General features: G+C 43.1%; 2 protein-coding genes across 2 annotated transcripts; one reads left to right on the top strand and one right to left on the bottom strand.

Moving 5' to 3' along the window:
• Positions 1 to 1,200: 1,200 nt before the first annotated feature.
• On the top strand, positions 1,201 to 5,086 carry emc9 (ER membrane protein complex subunit 9). The gene is made up of 6 exons (XM_061094328.1): positions 1,201 to 1,339; positions 1,426 to 1,643; positions 2,608 to 2,684; positions 2,787 to 2,856; positions 2,929 to 3,023; positions 3,796 to 5,086. Exons 2-6 carry the CDS (start codon positions 1,449 to 1,451, stop codon positions 3,974 to 3,976), a joined length of 618 nt encoding a protein of 205 aa, XP_060950311.1. The 5' UTR covers positions 1,201 to 1,339; positions 1,426 to 1,448; the 3' UTR covers positions 3,977 to 5,086.
• LOC133027235 (E3 ubiquitin-protein ligase RNF31-like) lies at positions 4,112 to 25,114 on the bottom strand. The gene is made up of 33 exons (XM_061094267.1): positions 24,953 to 25,114; positions 22,544 to 22,752; positions 21,971 to 22,117; positions 21,728 to 21,883; positions 21,590 to 21,646; positions 21,322 to 21,387; positions 21,033 to 21,162; positions 20,721 to 20,876; positions 20,475 to 20,625; positions 20,034 to 20,179; positions 19,705 to 19,847; positions 19,325 to 19,570; positions 18,725 to 19,066; positions 17,618 to 17,803; positions 17,247 to 17,453; positions 16,801 to 16,974; positions 16,354 to 16,452; positions 15,987 to 16,076; positions 15,752 to 15,866; positions 14,845 to 14,957; positions 14,610 to 14,723; positions 14,072 to 14,120; positions 13,833 to 13,929; positions 13,574 to 13,739; positions 10,877 to 10,939; positions 9,603 to 9,725; positions 9,324 to 9,504; positions 8,201 to 8,340; positions 7,910 to 7,997; positions 7,680 to 7,739; positions 7,097 to 7,486; positions 5,948 to 6,063; positions 4,112 to 5,759 (listed from the first exon to the last, which is right to left on the bottom strand). The coding sequence occupies exons 2-33, from the start codon at positions 22,745 to 22,747 to the stop codon at positions 5,589 to 5,591; spliced, it is 4,686 nt and encodes a 1,561-aa protein (XP_060950250.1). The 5' UTR covers positions 22,748 to 22,752; positions 24,953 to 25,114; the 3' UTR covers positions 4,112 to 5,588.

The raw sequence follows: 25,114 nt of genomic DNA, 5'->3' as shown, positions 1-25,114 counted from the left end.
AAAAATATCAAGCCCATTTCACATGACCCCCCTAAAGCTTCAAGATTTACAATATCAGAGTTCTCTTAATTCTTGTTTACTAAAGGACGTATTAATTATGGCAGGAGACTCTGAAGAGATGTCGTTAAACCAGCATGAATAAACAGATACAGCCTGATCAGACGAGTTTAAGTTTATACTCTGGCAGAAAGAGTTCTTTACTAAACATTGGCTCATGTCGTCCTTTACCCTCGTAACTTCTGCCCTAATGAGAACAGGGATTGTTTGCGCTATCGGTAGGATGTGAATATTTCTGCCTGACTTTCCTTCAGTTGTTGGATAACTCCCCGGATCAACCTTGGTTACTGCTGATGATAAGGAGGCCCTGTTTCATGCTGCAGATAAGCAATGGATCATGGAGCCCTCAGTCTGACCTTGTGCAGAGTTTCAAGACTTCTGAACAAGACTTGAAACTTCTGGCTCTTTAAATCTTATCAGTGATTTGTTAGGAGGTAAAAGATCTGGTAAAACGGAAACATCTGCTGGATTAACTGGTTTTCTGTTCTGTGTTTTCACTCAAACTTAGAAATCAGTCTGAAACTGAAATACATGTCAAATTTCTTACATAAAACATATTTTACATTAGCTGACAAGTGTGGTGTTGGAAAATTGTCTTGATTTGTGAATTGTACTTTTAGCACCAAATATAAATTAATTATTTCTAAATTCCTTCTCTATATAAAACAAATTGAACAGTCATTTATTAACAAACTACATTCTTATTACTTGCATATGAACTTAAGCTTACTTTCCCCTTATTTTTTTGTATAATTGCCAGTTCATCCCTTATTATAAACCTAAACCCTATTTATCCACAATTGATAAACTACTTTATCATAATTTAACAATGTAAAAACATTAACCCTTAATATTCAATATAAACAAAGTTTCCTCCATGTTAATGAACGTAACTATAAAGTTCATATAAATCAACTTTAGGTGTTAAAAGCTAATTTAACCTACTTTTCTCCCGTCATGCGCCCTCCACACCGCTAGAGGGCGCTGCTGTCAAACGTGAGCATTGCACTGAACCTGAAGACTCACGAATAAAATGATTGGCTCCTTGTTGCTCCAATCGAAAGACAGAACGTCACCGCGCCGGCCAATCGCGTCCCTCCATGTCAGCCATGTGGGCGGTACCGGAAGTACGGTTGTTATTAGCCCACTGAGTGCGACAGTAGCATCCGCAGCTCGTTAGAACGATTTAAAAACAAAACACACGTAAACATTTTTAAACATCTTTATTCTGCTGCTGATTCCGGAAGCTGCAACTTCACCTTTTAATCACATTCATCAACAGGTGAGCTTAAAGCCGGCTGCGCTCGGTTAGCTCGCATGCTAATGCTAACCCCGGTGTGACAGCAGTGTTTCCTGTGCCCCCCCCAGGAGCAGCTGGTGCAGGTGTCGTCATGGGGGAAGTGGAGCTGTCGTGTCGCGCCTACGTGAAGATGTTCCTGCACGCCACCCTGTTCCCCCGCTGCAGCATCAACGGGCTGCTGCTGTCGTCCAGCCCGCCAGGGGGCGCTGTGTGCGTGACGGACTGCGTGCCGCTGCTGCACGCACACCTGTCCCTGGCCCCCATCACCCAGCTGGCCCTCACACAGGTGGGCCCCCCGAGCACTGGTCCCATGCACAGGGGCTGAGGGAGCCAGCAGGCGGCCCGTGGGGAAACAGATTCAAATAGAGAAACATAGAAATAGAGAGAGATTCAAATAGAGAAGTAAAAACTGGGAATATTGCCACTAAATGCAAAATAGCAGGCTTCCTGTTGCATTTTTCAAATTGCACCTAAGACTTTTTTTCATGATGTAACTGTCTATTGAGTTTTGTGAAGATCGGTCAATGTGAACACGTTCCAGGGGTCTCGGGGGGGCACTGTTGAACCATTTTATGACGCCAATTGAAATTTCCTCCAGAATATGTACATTTTCACCACTTTCTAAATTTCTGCAAATTTTGGTAAGAATTTGAGCATGTTAAAGCCTCAAAAAGCCAACTAATTTGCCGGAAAAATTATAATAATAATAATTATCCTTACAATTTCAATAGGGCCTCCCTGTCTGTCAGTGCCTGTCAGTGCTCGAGCCCTAGAACACACTAAAATAGAGAAACATTCAAATAGAGAAACATTCAAATAGAGAAAACATTCAAATAGAGAAACATTCAAATAAAGAAAACATTCAAATAGAGAAACATTCAAATAGAGAAACATTCAAAGTGCTGACGCTGCAGTTCGATGCTGTGTGAAGTTCCATCTCCATCGACGAGCAGCGGACTCGTGTGTCGTCCATTTGATTTGCGTTGTTTTCTTCTTCTGCTGTGATTTATTTTTTTAATTAGCTTATATTTCATGCACGAGAAATACAAGTAGAGCTTTGTTTATTCTGTTTTATTCTCTTTGTTAGCGCGTCTCTCAAAGTGACTCAGACTCTGGGAGAACTTTGTGTTTTTCCCCTGAAGCGACCGTGTGTGTGTTCTATGATCACACTGTGTGAAGCCGGGTGGATGTTAACGTGTCTAACGAGCACAGACACGATTGAAGATGTCTGTGGCGTTTGTGTGTTTCAGGTCGACGTGTGGTGTTCGCAGACGCAGCAGAGGATTGTGGGATACTACCAAGCCAACGCCTGTGTGACAGACAGCAGGTGAGTTCTCCAGCCTGGTTTCTCTTCTCTTTATCCCACCTTTCATCAGTTCAGCCCTTTTCTTGACCTTTTCTCTTAACATCTGGTGTTTTCCTCCCGCAGCCCGACGCCGTGTGCACTGAAGATCGCCGATAAGATCGCTGAGCAGTGTGATAATGCTGTTCTCTTAATGGTAAGTGGATTTAACGCCATTAGTTTCCTTTGCTGCCTCAGTTCATATGAATATATCTGTTTTATTCCGCAGCTGGACAGTAGTAAGATGTCTGCAGACTATCGGGTTCCTCCCATCGTGATGTATGAGCGCAAAGACTCCAGATGGCTGCTCAAAGACAAACACACGTGAGAAACAGCTGCTGAGTCGGCGTTAAAATCAATTCACGCTTTTATTTTTAATGTTCTGACAAATTTCACAGGATCTTTTTATCATCATGTCGGTATCTGATGTTTAACAAGAAGAAATCTCGTTAGAAACTTCATTCTTCCCAGGAACCTGATGATCTGATCTAATTTCAGGGTTCGTACAGTCATGGAAAACCTGGAAAAGTCATCGAATTTTAAAATGTGTTTTTCCAGGCCAAGAAAAGTCATGGAAGAAAATAATCTCCCAAAAGTTTTGGAAAAGTCATGGAAATTTGTTATATTCATATTTTCATGTCGTTCATTTACGCTGAGTTTTAAATAATTCATATACTTTTAAAGAAATACACTAAAAATATAAGCAGGCATACTTGGGTTTGTGTCATTGAAGGTATACTGTATGCCTTGGAATTCTCATTGTTAGTTTGAATACTACATTTTGTCACTTTTTCGCGTATACACCAAGATTTCACAAAATGTTCGGTCATGGAAATTTGGTTTAAAGTTATTGTAAAGTCATGGAAATGTCATGGAAATCCATTGGTCAAAATGTGAATGAACCCTGTAATTTGTGATTCTGCGACTCTGGATTTTCCTTCATATCTTTCACACGGATCTTAAATTTCATTCATACGATCTTAATACGTCTTAAATCCATCCTGTTGAAACCTGCAGGAACATTGAATCATCACATTATTAAAACCTCTGCCCCCCCCCCCCTCCTGTATTAACCCTGATGTCCCGTGCTGTCCAGGATCATGCTGCGGCAGTGGGAGGAGACTCGGGCGATCGCCGGTCAGATGCTGGAGTCGGGCGACCACATGCAGCTGGTGGACTTCGACGTTCACCTGGATGACATCACAAAGGACTGGACCAATCAGAAGCTCAACACCAAGATCGCAGAGCTGGCGTCGCCGGCCAACGGGAACATCTAGAACTGTAGCAGCCGTTTTTAACCAGAGTGCGGATTTATTTATGATCTGACGAGTCGTCCTCTTTATTTACAAATGTGATTTTCCTTTTTCTTTTTTTATAACCTCAAAAAAAACAGCACATGTTCAACACCAGAGTTTAGGAAGACGTTTATTTTTAATGCTTTGTCAACTGAACAGAGACATGACATAGAACAAGCTTAAGTAAGAAAATGTTGACAGATCGTTAGATGATCTGTGTGTAATCCTTCTCTACCCCCCCCCTTGTCAGACTGTGCCTTGTGGTCCAGACCTGCTGATCTGAAGGAGAAATCCACATTTAACACTGTTACGCAACAACTGAGGCATTTCTCTCTCTCTTTCTTCTCTTTCTCTTTTGCCATTTTATTCCCTTAGTATTGCTATCCCCACAGATATTAACATGAAGCGACACAATATTAGAAACACGTTATAGAAGGAAAGTCCTGCAGCGAGTTGTCGTCTGTTGAAGCTCAGAAATGTGAGTTTGTGTGAGAAGCAGGTGATGATTCAGGTTGAACCTTCATGAACATCTGAATCGATGCAGTTGAATCAAACTGGATAAGTTTCAGCTACGTGTTCCTAATAAACTGAGCATCATGCGGCCCGCTTCTCTAAACTCCTGTTAAGTGACGTGTTGAAATCTCAACCTTCTACAGATGTTTTTCTGTGACTCACTGGCGTCGCTGCCTTTGGTATGTTGCAGAGTTTCTTTGCTAATGTTAAGTTTGGAAAGCGTAACTTGTGGTTTGAAAGAGGAAACGTGCCACACAGGATGTGATCTCAGCCCGTTTCTCAACTCTGAGCTTCAACAGACTGGGTTCACCGCAGGGCACAAGGTTTCACTCGAGGGTGATTTCTGATCTCTTGTTATCCAGAAGCCGTTAGAACAGAGACTGACTTCAAAATGTCTGAACCATGTCAGAGTTCAGTGCAACTTTTAAAACACTAAGATCAAGTTTGACTCCTTTATAATATTAACGTAGTAATAACAATAACTCCTAAAATGCACTGAAATGTAGGCTCCTTTTTTTCTGCCTGTTTCCTCAACAGTGAAACTTTATTAAAGGACGACAGTCGAGCTTCTTGTATTTACTCACGTCTGTGTTTAATAACAAAAACAGCTGAGGTTTGTGTTTTAGATGAAGAGACTTTGTGATTACATTAAAATAGTAATATGTATTTTCTCCATCACTACTGTTCTACTGAACTACTTTTGATTAATATCACTGCTTCAGCTGTGTTTCCCTTTTTTTTATTGTTAATAGTAAAATATTATTTCACAAGGTGTCTATAGTGCTATAGTTTGAACATAATTATAAGTTGGTAAAAGCTGTGGTTCCCAACCTTTGACCTCTGCGTGTGAACTGTGCACCAGGACCTTTTAAAGGCCTGGTCAACAAACACACAGTGATGGGAGTCCTGGTCCTGCAGCTGGGAACCACTGGCTCGGGTTAAATGAAAAGAACAGATTTAACGTCACATTATTTAAAGAGTGAAGACGACCTCTCAGTTTCGTGTAGTGCTTCCAGGCGACCACCTGGGGGGGGGGGAGTGTCTCGTTTGTGGAATGAACCCCTCACGCTGCCTGGCGCCTTCAGAGCGACGGCCACATGATGGACTCGGGCGTCGTGGGCGACGGCACGGCCACCAGGTTCAGGGTGATCTCTCCCAGCGGCGACTGACTGGCCAGAGACTTGAAGAAGTTGATGGAGTTGCAGAAGGTGCGAGCGTCCTGCACCTGTTGCTCCGCCCACGGCAGCGTGATCTGCAGCAGAGAGGAGGAGGTGTCATCACTTTGTTCTAACAGCGCTGCTCTGCTCATTCTCCATCTGGTATTCTCTTTACTTTTCAGCTAATTTCTTGGAAACTTACTCATATTTTCCCCTAAAATGACTAATATCGAGACAGACAGAAATAACATCTTGGGAGATGAAAACAGTTGAGGATCCTCACCTGAGCGATGATGAGTTTCTCGGACGGCTTGTCGCTGTCACTCAGCTCTTCTCCGAAACACAGAGTGAAGCCGCACGGAGGCGGGTCTCCTCCGTTCGAGCAGAAAGGATCCAGCTCTGAACCACCGGGACACAAACAGTGACGTTAATACAACAATAATAAATAAGTTTCTGTGCTCAAAACATCTGTAGATTTAAAGCTGAGCATCGATAAATAAGAACGTTTCTCTGATTTATCTTCTCCACTCTTTTATCCTGTGTGAGAATGTTCTGGCATTTTATATACAAACAATTTACTCATTAACATTAAAAAAATGAAGTTCTACATTCTGGTTTCAGAAGTAAAAATGCCTTGATCAGCTATAGAAGCCACAAGTGTGACGTCAATGAGAAGTACTACACTACCCACAATCCTAAGGTTTAACCGCAGTGTCACTTCATGTTTACCACAGCGTGACCATGATTTCTCTTTCTATGGGATGTGTAGTTCCACTCTTATTGATTTCTAAGGGTTTTACATCTGGAACCAGAGTCGTTCTGAAACTGGTCGCTCACTGTTTCCCTGTGAAATACAAACGTTTAGATCTTGGCCCTAAAAGCTTGGTCTGCTCTGATTGGTCCCTGCTCTGATTGGTCCCTGCTCTGATTGGTCCCTGCTCTAATTGGTCCCTGCTCTGACTGGTTCCTGCTCTGATTGGTCCCTGCTCTGATTGGTCCCTGCTCTGATTGGTTGGTTGCTTCTCTAATTGGTCCCTGCTCTGATTGGTTCCTGCTCTGATTGGTTCCTTCTCTGATTGGTTCCTGCTCTGATTGGTTCCATCTCTAATTGGTCCCTGCTCTGATTGGTCCCTGCTCTGATTGGTTCCTGCTCTGAGTGGTTCCTGCTCTGGTTGGTTCCTGCTCTGATTGGTTCCTTCTCTAATTGGTCCCTGCTCTGATTGGTCCCTGCTCTGATTGGTTCTTGCTCTGATTGGTCCCTGCTCTGACTGGTTCATGCTCTGATTGGTTCTTGCTCTGACTGGTTCATGCTCTGATTGGTTCTTGCTCTGATTGGTCCCTGCTCTGATTGGTTCCTGCTCTGATTGGTCCTGATCAGCTGTAAAGAACCCGTGGATCTGCTCCATTCGGTTCTGATGCTGCGATCACTCACGTTGCTTGAAGGCGTCTCTGCTGAAGAGCAGCACCGGATCAGAGTCTCTCTCCATCTTGTGCGGCCCCCCGGAGTTCGTGTGCGGCCCCGTCCAGAAGACCCGCCCCTGGCAGTACCTCTTGCCGTACACGCCCTTCTCCGTGGAGGTCAGCACCACCCCCTTCTCCATGAAGGGCAGCAGGGTCTGCAGCGCCTGCAGCTCGGGGCCGGCCGACAGCGTGGGGGGGGGCTCCGGCAGAGGGATGCGTGGGAACCGGCCCCTCAGGACGTTGGACGGCGTCGGGGGAACAAGGGAGGAAGGGAGGTAGGTGATCCGGACATCAGAGCCCAGGATCTGGCGTTTGAGAACCTCCTTCCCTAAGTAGTGAAGCGCCACGTTGATGGAGTCGCCTGGACACAGAAACACAAGATGAAGCTTCTACTTTCAAAATAAAAGACTTGCACTCTGACAGCTGATAAATCCTAAACCCAGCACGTCTGAGATGATTTCTACCAAATGACCACATGCAAAGACTAAATCTGAAGATAACAAGCTGAAAACTGTCCAGCGTTTCACAGCAGCTGCACTTTCTCAGTTCTTTACCTTCATGAGAAGCAGGAACGCTCTCCTCATACCGAACGTCCACCTGGATCTCGTCCACCACTGCAGACAGAAGAAAGAAGGACTATGAGATTCAGATACTATGAGGTGAGGTGAGTAGCATCCAGATGTGTGAACGCTGTACATCTGTTTTCAGACGTGAACTCAAAGTGTTTCCATGCAGAAGATCCAGAAGCTTCAGGTCTTCAGGTGTGGAACCAGGTGGAACTCACCGTCTCTCTGGATGGTGACGGTGCTGTGCTGGACCGGCTCGTCGGTCGGGACCTGGATCTCACTCTGCTGCAGAATCTTCTCGTCACACTGAGAAGACGAAAGACGGCGGCAAAGGAGACAGATGTTTAGAGACACTCCGGGGAACAGGAGCTTTGTGTCATGTTGTTAATTCACCAGTGAACAGGTTCATAACACATTTGAATTCCAGTTTGAAGCAGATGACTGGTTGTGGTAAAGCCTCTGGTCACCAGGGGGCGTGAGACACAGACACGAGCATGTGCGTGACTCACCAGCTGAGACGTGACCTCCTCCGTCTTTATCTGCTTGACGTGAACCTCGTCCTCTTCGTCGCTCTCGAACTCGCTGCTCCTCCTCCTCTTCAGCTTCCTGGGGCTTATCTTTCTGCTTTTCTCTTCAGGAAGCAACAAACCTGAAAAGAACAAACAGAAGAAACGTTTCAAAACTTCTGCAAACAACCAAGACTAGAATAAGTTTCACACACTCGAGGATGAAAGAGACTCAGTTGTTTGTGTTGCTGGGCGTGTTGAACTCTGATCTCAGTGTTGACTCATGTCTCTGAGTTTATGTTTATGACTCAAACACACAGAGACGCTGAGAACCAGATGATTTTTAATAAAGTATATCGAAGGATTTAAAGCCAGGATCAATAATAAAGTTGATTGAAATAGTGGTGATCGAACTTTGGCCTTTTCTCAGTGAGACAACACGTGGCAGCTCAGCAGGTTTATTTGTGCAGCAGCTGTTAAAACCTGATGTTATGTAAAGTGAGGTGAGGCGTTCAGGGCCACGGTTTCAAATAAGGAAAATCAAAAACAACTTCAGGAGAATTAAATCAAAATAATGGAGAAAACATACGAAAGTTAAGCGATGTAATCGAACCGGACCATAAGAAATGTTAATAAATCCTGTTCTGATAAATCTGAAGTTATTAGAAAATGAAAAGTTTCTCACGTTCTCTCATTATAACCAATGTGATCAACCACAGTCTGATCAAACACTAAATTACATAACTAACATGTGATATTGACTCATTCTGAAGATAACAGGTTCCTCAGAGTCATCCTGATTAATATTTTAAAATGATATACGAGGAAATCCTCAAATGTGAGAGGCTGAAAACTGAGAATCTTATTTAATTAATCAATAAATTATTCTTTATTCTGTGATCAAAATAGATTCATTATCTGTCAAGACACAACTTGATTATTCAGCAAATTGTTTGAGCACAAAAAAAACCTTTAACTCTTTGTTAAACGATAGAAAGTGAGACTTTAACAACTTGTTCTTCTTGTTCTAAACCTCTGGTGTATATTATAAAGTAAACTCTATGTTAAATATTATATTAAACAATGTTAATTGTTTGAAGGAGATGGAGAACATGGCTCCTCTCACCCTGCTCGCTGAAGGGCACCAGGCGGTAGACCTTGTACGGCTCGGAGATGTCCAGCTGCGCTCGCTCCATCACCTCCTGGAACTCCGGGCTCTTGTTCAGGGCGCAGCGAAGCCGGGTCTTCCAGATCGCCGGGTTGTCCTGACCTCCGTCCGTCAGCTTCCCCTTGAACTCCGCCCACGCCTGCGGACATGAGAGGACACGCGGGTTCTGAGTCAAGCTGCTCCACAGAAGTCTGGTTAGAGAGCTCGGATGGTTTTGACCCAGAAGGGCAGACTGACCTTAAAGATGGCGGCGTCCTCATCTTTGCGGAAGTCCTGCTTGCCGGCGTGTTTCCACGGGATCCGGAACATGGTTTTGGCCTCGTCGTCCCACTCCAGCCCCGAGTACTTTCCACTGCTGACCTGTCGGAGAAGAAACACAAGCAGAGTGTTTTCAAACGCCTGCAGACACAACTCAGGGGAAACTAAACCCACAAGTTAAACATCCGGAGATGAAAATAAAAGATTCAAAACAATTAAATATCAGGAATCTGGCGTGTAAACGATCAGCTGATTAATAGATCTATAGAAATAGACTTGCAATCAATCAATCAATCAAAATAAATGATCACCAGTCATTAAATATTCCTTTAAATTTAATATAATTCCATCAGATTTTATATTTTTAGTCATGTGTTGATGTTTATCTCCTGGTTTCCCTTTTCCTTCTCCCTCCCTCCCTCCCTCCCCTCACACACACAAACACTCACACACACACACACACACACACACTCCCCTCCCTCCCCTCACACACACATACACACACACACACACACACACACACACACACACACTCCCCTCCCTCCCTTGTCACACACCAACACACACCCACACACACCCACTCCCCTCTCTCTACCTCTCACACACACACACACACACACACACACACACACACACACACACCTCTCTCTCCCTCTCTCTCACACACACACACACACACATACTCCCCTCCATCTCCCTCTCACACACACACACACACACACACACACACACACACACACACAAACACCTCTCTCCCTCTCTCTCTCACACACACACACACATACTCCCCTCTATCTCCCTCTCACACACACACACACACACACACATACACACTCCTCTCTCTCTCTCTCTCTCTCTCTCTCTCTCTCTCTCTCTCACACACACACACACACACACACAAACATACTCCCCTCTATCTCCCTCTCTCTATCACACACACACACACACACACACACCTCTCTCTCCCTCTCTCTCTCACACACACACACACATACTCCCCTCTATCTCCCTCTCACACACACACACACACACACATAAACACTCCCCTCTCTCTCTCTCTCTCTCTCTCTCTGTCTCTCTCTCACACACACACACACACACACACAAACATACTCCCCTCTATCTCCCTCTCTCTATCACACACACACACACACACACTCACACACTCCTCTCTCTCTCCCTCTCTCTCTCTCTCTCTCTCTCTCTCTCTCTCTCTCTCTCTCTCTCTCTCTCTCTCTCTCTCTCTCTCTCACCTGATCGATCATCCAGGATCTCAGTCGCCGCGTGCAGCGCATTCTTCCTGCGGCCATGATTCTTTTTTAAAATCTAAAAAACAAAAACAACAAAACAACACAAACTGAAACAAACCGGAAACACGTTCTGTCTATAACACGTTAATAACACTGTTCTTCATTAAAGTGTCCGAACAAACAACAATAAGATTGTATGAATAAACAAAAAGGTCAAATAGCGACTTAATGACCCCCCCCCCCCCCAGATAAACGCCCACGTTAAAACAGACATTTCTAAAATTTCAAGGTTTTTTTCAACAGAGTCCGGTCCCGCAGCTTTACTTCTTTAACACAAACACACAAACACAAACAGGAAGTCATATGTTTACACGTTTGTTTTCGTGTCTGTTTGTGAGAATAAACAACGAGTGAGAATAAACAACGAGTGAGAATAAACAAGTGAATGAAAAGAGACTAAACACAAGAGAAACGCGTGAGTCCTCGAGTCGCTGTGGATCCTGAGGAACAAACACACAACCTGGTTCCGGTTCGGTTCTGGATTAAAGACACACACATGTAGTTTACCTGCGGTTCTCTCGGAGGATCAGCGGACACACGCACTGCCTGCAGCCGCCTCTGAGTCGCTCTGTAGCGGATCCACGCACCCGGAGAGCCCGCTCCCTTTCTCAGAAGTCACATGACTTAGTGGAAGCGGAGGGCTCCAGCGCCGCCAGGGGGCGACAACGAGCAGAGACTCTGCTTTACACTCAGAGTGGAGCTGGTTTATTTTTATGTTTTTCACGTTCTCAGCTCAAAGGTTTCACAAAATGTCACAAAAATACGATTCATTCATTAATCAGGTTTATTTCGAACGTGTGAATGGAAAATAGAAATTATGTAAACGTGTTAAAAAGGATTATTTACAAATTGACATTATTACATTACATAACAAGGCATTTGGCAGACGCTTTTATCCAAAGCGACCTACAATTACAATGATTACATCTACATAATTAAAGTACAAACTAATTAAATCTCAACCTTTCTCCATACGTCATTCATGACTAATTATCGTATTATAACCAGCTTCTTATACATCTATAAATATGTTACGTATACATATATATACTGAACTGTTACTGCATTTTAAACTGTTCCTAAATCCAGATTGAGATTCATTAACTTCTCCTGTTTGTTCGGAGTTTTAAAATTACTGTTTCCCATTAAATTATAAAAATGTCCTATTTAGTAAATAAACAGTTTTAGATAAAAGTCGGTCAGTAAAAGTACAACATTTGCCTTCAAATGTGGAGTAAAAGTGTAGAGTAGTATGAAAAGAAGATATTCCAGTAAAATAAAAGTCCCTCTAAATTAAGCTTAAGTACAATATCTGAGTAAATGTTTCTAGTAACAATCACAACTTGTGCGTTTCGTGCCAAAATAAATAGTTAGATTGAAAAGTGTATAACAACAAAATCCCTCAACTGAGCAGAAAAACTGTGAGCGAGTAAGTCCAGAACAAATCCACATTTCAAAATAATCATATAGTTTATTTGAGTTTGATTGATTCATCATTCATAGATAACATTCAAAACCTCCAGTTAGTGAATAATAATATTTGTTTATATAATTCTTCAGAATACCTTTCCCCTGTTCAGATATATAAATTTTAACGTACATTATGTGCATAAAATAAATCATCAGATTCTTATAATATTCAAATAAAACACAGATACATTCGTTTTAACGTTTTTGTAAAGTTTACATCAAGCATCACACGACCTGAGATGAAGTTCCAACATTTTTAAGACCCAGCGAGAAACAGGAGAAGATAACAAAGAATCGTTTCTTATTCAAAATCAATTTTCTCTTTATGATCAACAAGGGGAAAAAAATATAGATTTATAGAAAACAGCAGAAATGACAGAAAATCGGACTCGAGACGTCACTGAATGACGACTCAAAGTTCTTTGCAGATGATTTGATCGACCTCTCGTTCGTCCACAGTCCGACTCGGCCGAGGTTTTAGATTTCAGATCTTTCTTCCCGGAGCCCGGCGCTGAGGAGCGGAGCAGAATCTTCATTTGTTGCGCGGAACCTTTTCCCCGAGAGGAACCTCACCCAAGTTCTGCCAGGGAACAAAAACACACAAATCTGACTTAGTCACCGAGATCAAGATGATTCATTTGTTTTCCAAAGAGAAGCCGCAGCACCAGTACAACCATTAACAAGTGTATTATGTTGAGCACTTTTGAAAAGAGGTGAGAGATTTAAACAGAAAGGTAACCGGCCACATGGAATTTCTATTTCTGGAATCGTAATAGAAATGTAAATCAAGCTCCTCGGCTAAATTTGGAGTCTGGCATTTGTGACGACAACATCGGACAATCCGACTTCCTGGAAACCACCGAGGATCTCTGCTGCTGGTTTGGTGAGTCAAACCAGTCTTATGTAAAAGAATGTTGTGCCAGACTCTAAAACAAACACGTCTCACTCCGTCATGCGTGTGTCACGATACAACCGCCGGAATTAGATCCTATTGTTGTGCAACATATTTGTAGCTAAGTGTTAACAAGTGAAACCACAATCAACAACTCACAGGGCGTCCGACTTAAATACCACAATTATAAACAGATGATTAAAATGGGCCTTTTAAAGCTCGCCAGTCGGATCTGACGTGCGGCTCGTTAAATGTGACGTGGCCTCCGGGCGTCTCACCTGCAGCAGGCGAGCGTGGAACGTGTTGTCGTCCTCGCCGTCTCCTCGCTGCACGTCCACCTGGTATCGCTCGCAGGCTCGAACCAGCTCCACGGCGTCGTACTGCAGCGCCGGGTCCACGGAGTGAGCGTTGATCAGACTCACCAGGTACTCGCGGTAGTGTCTCCTGAAGCAAGGGAGGGGATACGTGGTTAAATAGATAGATAGAGAGATAAAGAGAGAGAGAGGAAGAGAGAGAGGAAGAAGGAAGGACACTCACTCGCAGAGCCCAGCTTGTCCCGGCTGAGTTTTCAGGCCACACGCTGAATCGCTGTGTGCAGCTCCTTCATCTTTCTGCTCCATCACGCCACACGTGTCTGGTTCAGAGACGAGAACAACTTAAAACACTGATTTTCTCCTGAACAAAGTTTATTTTACTTTGTGTATTTCTGTGTTAAACAATGAGACTTGATCAGAGAACTGTCTCCAGACAAGACGAGTAGAACACAGATGTTTTACCAGTTTGAGTTCCAGTGGAAGGATCCGTGTTGAACTCCACTCCGCTCCTCTGGAGGTGGAAAAACAAATCTATGAATTCTAATAACAGGTTTGTGAGTGAGTGAGTAAGAGTGGAGGCAGCACACATGATCAGGGATGGAAACACAACTGTTGTTATTAACACACTGATGATGCTTTATTTAACAACACATTTCATTTTCTACTGATCTCATGTTTATTCTAGAGATGTAGAATTTTGTTTTCAGGAAGGAGAAAGTTTCTAACAGCAGCTGATGTTGGAAGGGAATGTAGATACTTTTTTTTAAGTTAGACTACTCTCATGTCATCAAGAGAAAGCTGAGATGTTCTACAGAAAAGAAAGTCAGAACCTCCAGAAGGTCCCAAACAAAACTAGAGATTTTCCTGATTACCTGATTTCATACACACGATAACAAATTGAATATTTATGCTTTCAGACTGAGAGAAACAAGCTATTTGAATGAGTCGCTATGGGGAATTTTCTGTGACATTATGACATCAACCATGATCAGCACGTTACCTGCAGCAGGGCCTGGAGCCTCGGGGGTTCCCAGTCTCTCAGATAGAAGAGACAGTCTCGGGGGTGATGTGCATGCAGACCGGGGATACTGCACTGAGGCGTCTTACATCCCGTCTGCACGAGACACAGAACAAATACTGATGAGGTCCAGAACTTGAAAAGGTCTGCATCCTGTCCACAAAAGATGTATTTTTGACTCCAACTGTGGCACTTTGCCGATGTGCATCCATCTCACCTTGTGGTACGGGTTGTTGCAGCCGCTGCAGAACTGGTACCTGCACTGGGAGCAGCAGAAGTGCATGCAGCCGCCTTTGGTCAGGTCGTACTGGAACCTGCAGTGAGGACAGGCTGCAAGAGACCACAGACAAATGTGTTTGTCCTGTTGATGAAATACTAAAAGCTTGAGATGAATCAGAAAGCTCAGGTCAACAGGATGAACATCTGGAGAGAATGAAAATAGAGATTAACTAAAAGTAGGAATATCTCACTACAACAATCATTGTTTCCATCAATTCATCCACCAATAAGAAAACAACATCCACTTGCTTGTTTTATGCCTTAAGTTAGAAAAAATCTAAAGTTATTTGGTTTATTATCAAATAAGACAAAGAAATGCTTTAATTCAGAAGCTGCAACTGGAAAATGTTTTTCAGATTTTCGAGACACATGACTTAAATGTGTTATCAATGATCAAAAATGAGTTTGAAATTATTTTATTATTATTAATGCATTACCTGAATAATTCAATATGGTCTTTTACAGAATAAACCAAGAAAATATCTGAATTTATGTCAATATTTTACACAGAAACATTAGTTTATGTTCTTAAGTCAAGTTATATTTTGATGTTTTTGGTTAAACTCCAGGTTCAATCATATTTCTCTGTCTCAAGGGTTTGAAAACCACATCTTAGGAATCATTGCCATTTAAAATAAATATATATCAGCTGTTGGTTTTTACTCCCTTATCTCTGTATCAGGATCAGCCCGGAAAAACCAGTCTGACAAACACTCAGGACGATAAATGAGTCAATCATCCCAGTAAGAGTGGATGGTTCCAAATGAAAGTACAAGTCAGGAGGTAAATGTACTGAAATGAAACTTGTGGTTTAAGGTGAAGTTAAGTTGGACTCAGCGACTCACTGATGCCGTTGTCTCTCAAGTAGCCGGCCAGGCCGAGCCGCTGGTACTCGGGGTCGTTCTCCCTCTTCCACTGCTGGAACTGCTCACAGGACAGGTTCTGGTGCTGAGGCTCCCACTGACACCAGAGACAGAGACAGTGTCAAAGTTCTGTGTCAGAGGAACTTTTTACTACTTTTAATCCAACATCAGCTGCTACATTTGATGAAAAATGATAACAAACAGAACTAATACTCACAGGTTTCTTGCACTGGGTACAAAAGCTTTTACGACATGATGGACATGTGACTTTCAGCTGGTCTCCATCGTTGATAAACCCAGAGATGCACTGACGACATGAGACAGACGAGGTGATTATTTTACATTCATTTAAATTATTAACACACATGTTAATATGCACATTTTATTCTCCAATTATTTAAAGATGTTTTTATTTATCTAGCCAACACAACGACAAATTCCCGAATGAAAACAGTTCTTATTTTCATATTTCTATTATAAAAATGGTTAAATGGCAGATACACGTACAATATTTGCTTGACTTTCAGATAAGAATCTATTTATAAGGATGTTTATAACATTTGACTAACAAATCATGGACTCACGTGACAGCACCAGAGGAACTTCGGGTCTTTCATGAGAGCGTGCTCCGTCAACTTTTTGTGAAACAGATCGTACACTTCAGGCTCCAGACAGTCGCGCAGCTGCAGAGACAAAATGTTATTACAACCATTTAAAGCATTATTATAAATATATTCTGTGTATATGTATACAAGTATCTTTCTGAATATATATTTTTATGTGCAAAGACAAGTGAAAACAAACCTCAGGTAGGCAAACGTGACATTACCAAATATCTCAATATCCAGATTATTTTAGTGCAGCTGAATTCACACTTATTTCACTTGTACACAAGGTAAAACAAATGTGAAAAAATACCTGCTGTGTATCATGAACATTAATAAAACTTCCTCTATCCCCAAAAAAATATTGAAAAAATTGTGAATAGAATAGGTTACTCAGTATACAGATGCTTGTCTTCCTCAGCTCACCTGTATGTCCAGTGTGGAGAAGTAGCTGTCCAGTTGCTCGGGGACATTGATGTCGGGCTCTCCACACACGGGACACACCATGTCTCGGATGTGTTTATCTCTCACAGCGACGGTGAAGTGTTGACCGAAACACTCGTGACACACCGAGCACTGACAGGAAGTCAGGGACTGCATCTGGAGAAGAAGAAACAGATGTGGAGGAAACGATGAACATCTCCGCAGATGAGAGCAAAGCTACAGAAGTCGGATTTAAAGGAATCAACTGAATAGCGTTTAAAATAATACAGGGGCGAGACAAAATCTAATTACTTGGTTTCTGCATAAAACTTTAATAAAATGCCACCTGATCTTCAATCAAAGTCTTAAATATACACAAACACAACGTGCTTCAGCTAAAGAGAAGTTTCCAGAAACAGATTGATGTGAACGTCCCGTCACGGACTCACCTTGCACCGAGGGAAGATGCACAGGCAGCACGGACACTCGTTCTTCAGGAGGCGCCTGATGAAGTCCTTGTCATGTGACTCCTTCACAGCTTGAACCACGTCCTCCAGGGAGTAGGTGACATCTGGCTCCTGAAGCAGCGCCAGCACCAGCTCACAGCGCCCCCAGCTGGGCAGGTCATACAACGCCAGCAGACGCCTGCACATCCTCTGAGGGGCGGACCACAAGGGGTTAATGAAGCGGCATTAAACACCACACCCCCGATATGAAGGAATGTTTGTCTCTTTCAGTACATAACACTGTTTCACGTCAGCACACGTACAAGGATTTGAATATTAAAATCGTTGACGTCTGTAATTTGCCGCACACCGACCTGTTTGTCCGGGTTCTGGGGATCAATTGGTGGCTCGAGCTGGGTGGTCCAGATACGCTGGTGGAAAGGCTCCAGTAGGGGGCGCTGGAGCAGAGACAAAGCCCCTTTGACCTCACCTCCACTCAGCCGCAGAGCCTCCTCACACTGGGTCACATCCCTGAAGCCCAGAGAGTGGAGCTCCCTCATCTGGACACAAGAAGGAAACGCTCAGGCAGATGTTTACAGATGTGATACATGAACTTCTCCTGATAATCAAACCAGGAAGTGTCTAATATGCTGGAATCGATGTGGTAACCCTCTCAAAACCTCGATCAGGAAGTCACTCACTAAATCACAGAACACCGCAGTAACTGCTCGAAACCACAGGACACAGAAGAGGGGGGATTTTATTTTGTAACATGTAAACTAAAGTTCTATTTATTCTGCAAATGAAGCGTTTTTATATCAGAAGACATAAACTCTGATATTCATCTGCGAAAAGCTCATCTCGGTAAGATTGTTCAGGCTCTACAGACATTGATATGTCAGCGTAAATCTCTCTGTGACACACAACTGTTTTAACACTGTAACCACATGTATGTAACTCTGTGTTCTCACCCCTCTCCCCACTTCCTCCCTTTCTAACTCGTACATGTGGTACTTTTTCTCCTCCGTGTCAGGCTCTGCTCATCGACCCCGGTGGAGATGGTCGTACCAGGCTTCACTCCCATCGCTCCACAGAAGCGTCTTTGTTCTGATTTATCTGTTCAAGGTCAGGAAGTGGGAGCGACTCGGGAGGCGTCCTGTTAGGTATCTCAGCCGTATCTCACCACAGACACTTCAGAGTGTTTTTAACTGATCTTCAGCTTCACTCTTCAACTGGAGCTGATTGTTGAAGCTGTGACTCTGAGTCAGTTCTTCTCACAGGAGCTGAACCCACTTCACCAGAGTTACACAGAACAGAGGCTCAGGGAGAGAAGGAGGAAACTTTCTCCTTGTTCACACTCACCAAACGATTCAACTCGTGTTAAACCAGCTGCTGGTTCAGGGTAAAAGAAAGTTGCATAGTGCTGCTTGACACCTTGTTTTGTATCTGGAGGAGTCTGGTTGACAGATTCGTTTTCCCACCTTGGCCTGTCGGTCTCTCAGCAGCTGCGTCACGGCTCGGTCGGTGTCTCCTCCCGCCGCTAACCACGCCAGCTTGGCCTCGGCTCTGGACAGCTTCACATCTTCCACTGTGGCGCTGGGTTCGCTCTCCGCCGACTCCTCCCTGTCTCTGTCCACCACGGCTTGTATCCCAGAATCCCCGGTCTTACAGGTCTGCTGGACGGACGCTGCCATAGCGCAGATTTCATCCAGCAGGTGCGGCAGCTCTGACGTCAGCCAATCACAGGGGTTGACGTTGCTGCCGCCGCACACGCACAGGGCGGCGTACACCTCCTCCGGGCTGACATCTTGTTTTTCTGCTTCCTAGGATGGAGGGTTTATTATTTACAATTTAAAAAATCTCACATTAGAGAAACTGGAGCAAACAGAAGTTTAGCATTTTAACCCCAAACCTGACCTAATGGAATCTGATTTCATTTCATTCTTGGACTGTAGAGCAACAGGTGAATGCTTAATTTTGACAGTCTTATTGTTTACTTCTTTAAAAAACAATAATAATAATTATTCTGTGTTCGATTTGTTGTCACATGGTTGTGTCCCCTTGTACAGAAGGAGTCTTACCCTGATCTGGTTGATGAGGCTGAGTCCGTCCTCCCTCATCATCTCCTGTCTCTTCAGCTCCAGGTTCACTCCTGGAGCTGCCGCCGGCTTCACGGCCGCAGGCGGAGTTTGATCCTTAGTGATGGACGGCGGCTGCTGGAGAGACTGAGGCACCGAGTCGCCGGGAGAGTCTTTACACTGCAGGCTGCACATCTCACACACCCCCGTGGGCTTGGTGTTCACATAGGTGCAGAACTGACACGTCCACTGTGAAGGAGAAAGAAAAGAGAGACAAATATATTAACACTTGTTATTCTTTCAAACTGTTTTTGCAACAAGAGATCACAATCTGCTGTTTACCTGCTCATACAGTGACACTATAGAGTGACAGTGAGACAAACCTTTGTGTTGGTGTCAGACTGAGAACCAGAGCTGGACGGGGCCGGGGCGACAGGTGGGCGAGTGGCCAGACGAGGGCGCTCACACACCTCGCACAGGATGCTGCTGCCTTGGTTCATCACAGTGCAGCTCTTGCACTGCCACTCTGAGGGAAAGAACACAATTCTAGCGTTTACCCTTCTGTTCTCATTCTCATTTTATTGTGTTGTCAGCATAGTTTAATAGTATTGCTGTGCTAAAGTGGTTTCATCTTTTCCCTCATTAAACCACAGTTTGTAACTTGAATTAATGACGTGCTGCATAAATGAAGTTTGTGGTTATTTCGTCTCACCGGTGTTTGGTGAGGTGGGAGCCGGACTCTCCTGAGCGGAGGATGCAGCCGTGGAGAGTCGAGGCCGTTCGCAGGTGGAGCAGAGAACAGCTCGCATCTCGTTCACCGTGGTGCAATGTGCACACGCCCAAGGAGACAGAGACAGACTGAAAGAGGACAGAAGAGGAAATAGATCACATTCAGGGTGTCGTGCAGCCTTTGTTACAATAAGAGACGTTTGCTTTATTCTGCAGTGGCGGAGAGAGACAACCTGAACACATGAGGACTTGTACAAAGGCAATTACACAGTAAGAATAAAGCATTAAATAAAACCTGAAATGCAACAGTAAGAGTTTAAAACATTAGGCTCCACTGGAGTTCTTAATTTAGCTACTTGCTTAGGAGCACGTATATCATTCACTTATATTTCTGTCAATAAACTCTCATGTTTAATATCCTCACCTGGCTGTTTTGGCTGCTGCGAGGCCGGACCGGTTGTGTCCTTTGCGGTCGGGGTGCGAGTGAAACAGTTTGTCACAGTTCAGACACAACCTCTGCACACAGGTGGAGCACTGAGACTGGACAGTGGAAACACCACAGATGCCGCAGGTCTCTGTGGGGAACAAACACACACACACCATAAGCACCACACAAGTTAAAAAACTTACTCTACTTCCTTGTTTCAAGGCCTGTGGTGATGTGGCATACCCAGTTTGCTTTTCTGTATTGTGTCTCTCTTGTGAGCGGCTCTGGACGGGTGGCGATGATAGACGCCATCACAGGCGTCGCAGAAGGTCCGACTGTCACACGAGGGGCAAACCAGGGACGAACGGCTGCCACACAAACTACAAGCTGCGAGAGATCCTGGACACACGAGCAACAAAGGATGTAAACAATACTTAGCTGTTGCTTCTAGGAACAAAATTCAAGTTTACTGGTACAAATGAAGGATAAATGAGCATCCAAGCCGGATTTTGATTGGGTTTCTCTTTTCGTTTCTCTGGTTTGGCAGCAGCTCACCAGCTGACGGCTGAAGGGGCGTAGCCACGGGGCCGGGAGCAGGTTTGGGTGAAGGAGAGAGGACCTGTGGTTTGTCTCTCTGCTGCTCCTCCACAGGCTGAATAACAACCGAGTCATTCACCACCGCGACCTAAAGGAACAGATTCACAGTAAAAAAGTTTGTCACTTTAAATGTGTAAAACTTTGGAAGAAAATCATGAAAAAGTGAAAATTTAGACTGATTAAATCGTGAGATGTGAAGTAAAATACTGATTCATATCAGAGCAGGTTTGGGTGAAGGAGAGAGGACCTGAGGTTTGTCTCTCTGCTGCTTCTCCACAGGCTGAATCACCACCGGGTCATTCACCACCGCGACCTGAAGAAACAGATTCACAGTAAAAACGTTTTTCACCTTAAATGTGTAAAACTTTGGAAGAAAATAGTGAAAAAGTGAAAATTTAAACTGATTAAATCGTGAGTTGAGAAGTAAAATACTGATTCATAGTAGATGAAGACGTAGATGAAGGGTAATGTAAACATTCAGTAACAGAAATGAAGTTTGTAATGTTCGTACAGACCTTCTGCTCGAGAAATGGGAAGATATCTTTGAAGTGTTGTAGGTGAGGATGGGTGCCCTGGACAAACAAATGGAAGATGGTGAATTACTTATAGAATTTACAGCAGTGGGATGATTGACACAACGCTCAGACACGAACCTTAACGATCATGTCCACCTCGGTGCGTAAGGTCATGACCTCCAGCGTCACCGCGGCAACCTTTTCAGAGTCTGGTTGGTCGACTTCATCTGGAAAACTGAGGCCATCGATTTGCTGATTGGTGTAACCGTAGAGAAAGAGGACTCGGCGGCCTCCCTGTGAAAGGAGAGCTTTGTTCAAGAAGAACATTTTCTTGCATATTTAGGAAGATCTCCCCTCAGGTTCCTGTCGGGTTCCTCTCACCTTGATGGCGTCCACCGTGGTTCTGAAGACCGGGTTGTTGTGCTTGACGCTCCTCCAGTACTTGGGCCTGTTGGGGAAGGTCAGGTTACAGCCGTACTTTTCCAGAATACCCAAGGCCTTCACCAGTCTGCTCAGAGACTCCAGAACCTGTTGTGGAGATGGAAGTTGCTGAGTCAGTAAAGTCCTGAGGGTCAATACGCCTTAAAAAAAGGTCAAGGGTCAAACTATATCTAAACAGAAATGTCCAAGTCCAAATTACTTACTACTAACGCGTGTTTATGTAAAACAAATCCTAGCAGATAAAATGATTTCTTATCTTTTACATGTTGTGCTTTTGCATTTATCTGAGTCATTTTCATTGACAAGTATAGTCTTGTAAAATAAACGTTTTTGAGATGAGTCTCCATCTTTCCTTTTCATAAAAATGTAGTCCTTAATTAAATCACATGTCAGCAGGTTAGTTATTTCTTCCCTCTCGTGCTCAGATATAAGACTTTCTGATTTAAGACATTTGAAAAAACAACACTAGTTTCCCAGGTAGGTTATCCTGATCTGAAACAAAAGAATCGTGACCTCCTGCTTGCTGCGGCTGGCGGCGTTCTCCCTCAGCATGTCCTCGGCGGTGAGGTGCCGGTACTTCTCCGCCAGCGGCAGAGCGATGCTCGCCATCGCCTGGACGTCGGCCTTCACGTCCTGGGCGACGCCGGAGGAGGACAGGACGGACTGAGCTCTCCTCCGGACCTCGTCCATCTGCACGGAGAGAGAGCTGCTGCTCATCGCCGCTGGAACGACAACATGTGATGATGAGGTCATTTTCAAATGATTTATCACAAAAAAACAAGACGTTCGAGGTTTTGGCACATTCCAAATATTGATGCAGAAGAAGTGTCTTATAAAACAGAAGTCATTGTTAGAGACGAACATAGGAGAGAGAGAGATATTCTGTAGCGTGAAGGAAGTAAACTTTTATTCTCAATACCGAATTCAGAAAGTTAAAAAGCACACCGAGCTTTCCTTCCTCCAGTTGTTATCTATCGAACCTCCCAACAAACCTAAAACACCTTATAACATTAATAAACTAGATGTCAAGAGTATTCCCCTTTACAGAACTTAACTTGTGCTCATAATACTTTCAATTCTTATGCAATAGCAATATTAGTAGTATTGTAAATTACATTCTGAGTTAATCATGTACTTTTTGAGATATTGACACTCCAGGCTCCAGTCTGGATTATTTTAAATTAAAAAGTACATAAAACTCAGAACAAGTAAAACGAAACTGAATATAACATTTCTCCAGGTTGAAGTTGTCAGTATGAGGTATACAGTATATTTAAGTGTATTTAATTTATGATTCATCAGTATATGAATCTCCTGGGGGAAGTGCAGGTTAATAATAGTTTCCCTCAGTAAACTTTTATTCTCAATACCAAATTCAGAAAGTTAAAAAGCACACCGAGCTTTCCTTCCTCCAGTTGTTATCTATCGAACTTCCTAACAAACCTAAAACACCTTATAACATTAATAAACTAGATGTCAAGAGTATTCCCCTCTACAGAACTTATCCTGTGCTCATAATACTTTCAATTATTATGCAAAATAAATATTAGTAGTATTATAAATTACATTCTGAGTTAATCATGTACTTTTTGAGATATTGACACTCCAGGCTCCAGTCTGGATTATTTCAAATTAAAAATTACATAACAAACAGAACAAGTAAAACGAAACTGAACATGACATTTCTCCAGGTTGAAGTTGTCAGTATGAGGTATACAGTATATTTAAGTGTATTTAATTTATGATTCATCAGCATATGAATCTCCTGGGGGACGTGCAGGTTAATAATAGTTTCCCTCAGTAAACTTTTATTCTCAATACCAAATTCAGAAAGTTAAAAAGCACACCGAGCTTTCCTTCCTCCAGTTGTTATCTATCGAACTTCCTAACAAACCTAAAACACCTTATAACATTATTAAACTAGATGTCAAGAGTATTCCCCTTTACAGAACTTATATTGTGCTCATAATACTTTCAATTATTATGCAATAGCAATATTAGCAGTATTATAAATTACATTCTGAGTTAATCATGTACTTTTTGAGATATTGACCCTCCAGGCTCCAGTCTGGATTATTTTAAATTAAAAATTACATAAAACCCAGAACAAGTAAAACGAAACTGAATATGACATTTCTCCAGGTTGAAGTTGTCAGTATGAGGTATACAGTATATTTAGGTGTATTTTATGTATAATTCATCAGCATATGAATCTCCTGGGGGGAGTAGAGGTTAATAATAGTTTCCCTCAGTAAACTTTTATTCTCAATACCAAATTCAGAAAGTAAAAAGCAGACCCAGCTTTCCTTGCTCCAGTTGTTATCTATCGAACTTCCTAACAAACCTTAAATACCTTATAACATTAATAAATTAAATGTCAAGAGTATTCCCCTTTACAGAACTTATATTGTGCTCATAATACTTTCAATTCTTATGCAATAGCAATATTAGTAGTATTATAAATTACATTCTGAGTTAATCATGTACTTTTTGAGATATTGACACAGGCACCAGTCTGGATTATTTTAAATTAAAAATTACATAACAAACAGAACAAGTAAAACGAAACTGAATATGACATTTCTTCTTGGTGCAAGTTGTCAGTATGAGGTATACAGTATATTTAAGTGTATTTTATGTATAATTCATAAGCATATGAATCTCCTGGGGGACGTGCAGGTTAATAATAGTTTCCCTCGGTGACAGTAAACAGCTGCAGGTGTGAATGATGTGATCAAGACCAGCAGGAAACCTTGTGACCTTCCTCCGCAGCTGGACCTGAATCCTCCTCGGAACCGGATCTGGTTCTGAGGAGGATTCAGGTCCAAAGTTACATGTTAAAGACGGAAATCAGAGCTGACAACAACATGTTTCGATAGTTTGAAACCGAAAGTTTGAGGAGATTTCGTCCTAACTTCGTACCTGACGTGTTCTACCAGTCTCCTCTTGCGGCTTCCTTCCGGTCTGAGAGGGTCTGATCCTCCGTCAGAGACAGAATAAAGAATAAAGTGTTTTAAAGGTGTTGAAGTGTCATCTTCACTCAGCTGGAACTCACTGGAGATCAGAGGCTAGCGTTAGCTTCAA

This window comes from Limanda limanda, chromosome 20 (genome assembly GCF_963576545.1).
Source record: "Limanda limanda chromosome 20, fLimLim1.1, whole genome shotgun sequence".
Taxonomy (NCBI): domain Eukaryota; kingdom Metazoa; phylum Chordata; class Actinopteri; order Pleuronectiformes; family Pleuronectidae; genus Limanda; species Limanda limanda.
This window is presented reverse-complemented; position numbering and strand designations above follow the sequence as displayed.

Coding starts and splice junctions, on each gene's coding strand:
- LOC133027235 (XM_061094267.1), bottom strand. CDS start 22,747: ATGAGCAGCAGCTCTCTCTCCGTGCAGATGGACGAGGTCCGGAGGAGA. Junction 20,877..21,032: donor GCCCCTTCAGCCGTCAGCTG/GTGAGCTGCTGC, acceptor TCGTGTGTCCAG/GATCTCTCGCAGCTTGTAGT. Junction 13,930..14,071: donor TTCCACTGGAACTCAAACTG/GTAAAACATCTG, acceptor TCTCTGAACCAG/ACACGTGTGGCGTGATGGAG.
- emc9 (XM_061094328.1), top strand. CDS start 1,449: ATGGGGGAAGTGGAGCTGTCGTGTCGCGCCTACGTGAAGATGTTCCTG. Junction 1,644..2,607: donor CCCAGCTGGCCCTCACACAG/GTGGGCCCCCCG, acceptor TGTGTGTTTCAG/GTCGACGTGTGGTGTTCGCA. Junction 2,685..2,786: donor GCCTGTGTGACAGACAGCAG/GTGAGTTCTCCA, acceptor TTCCTCCCGCAG/CCCGACGCCGTGTGCACTGA.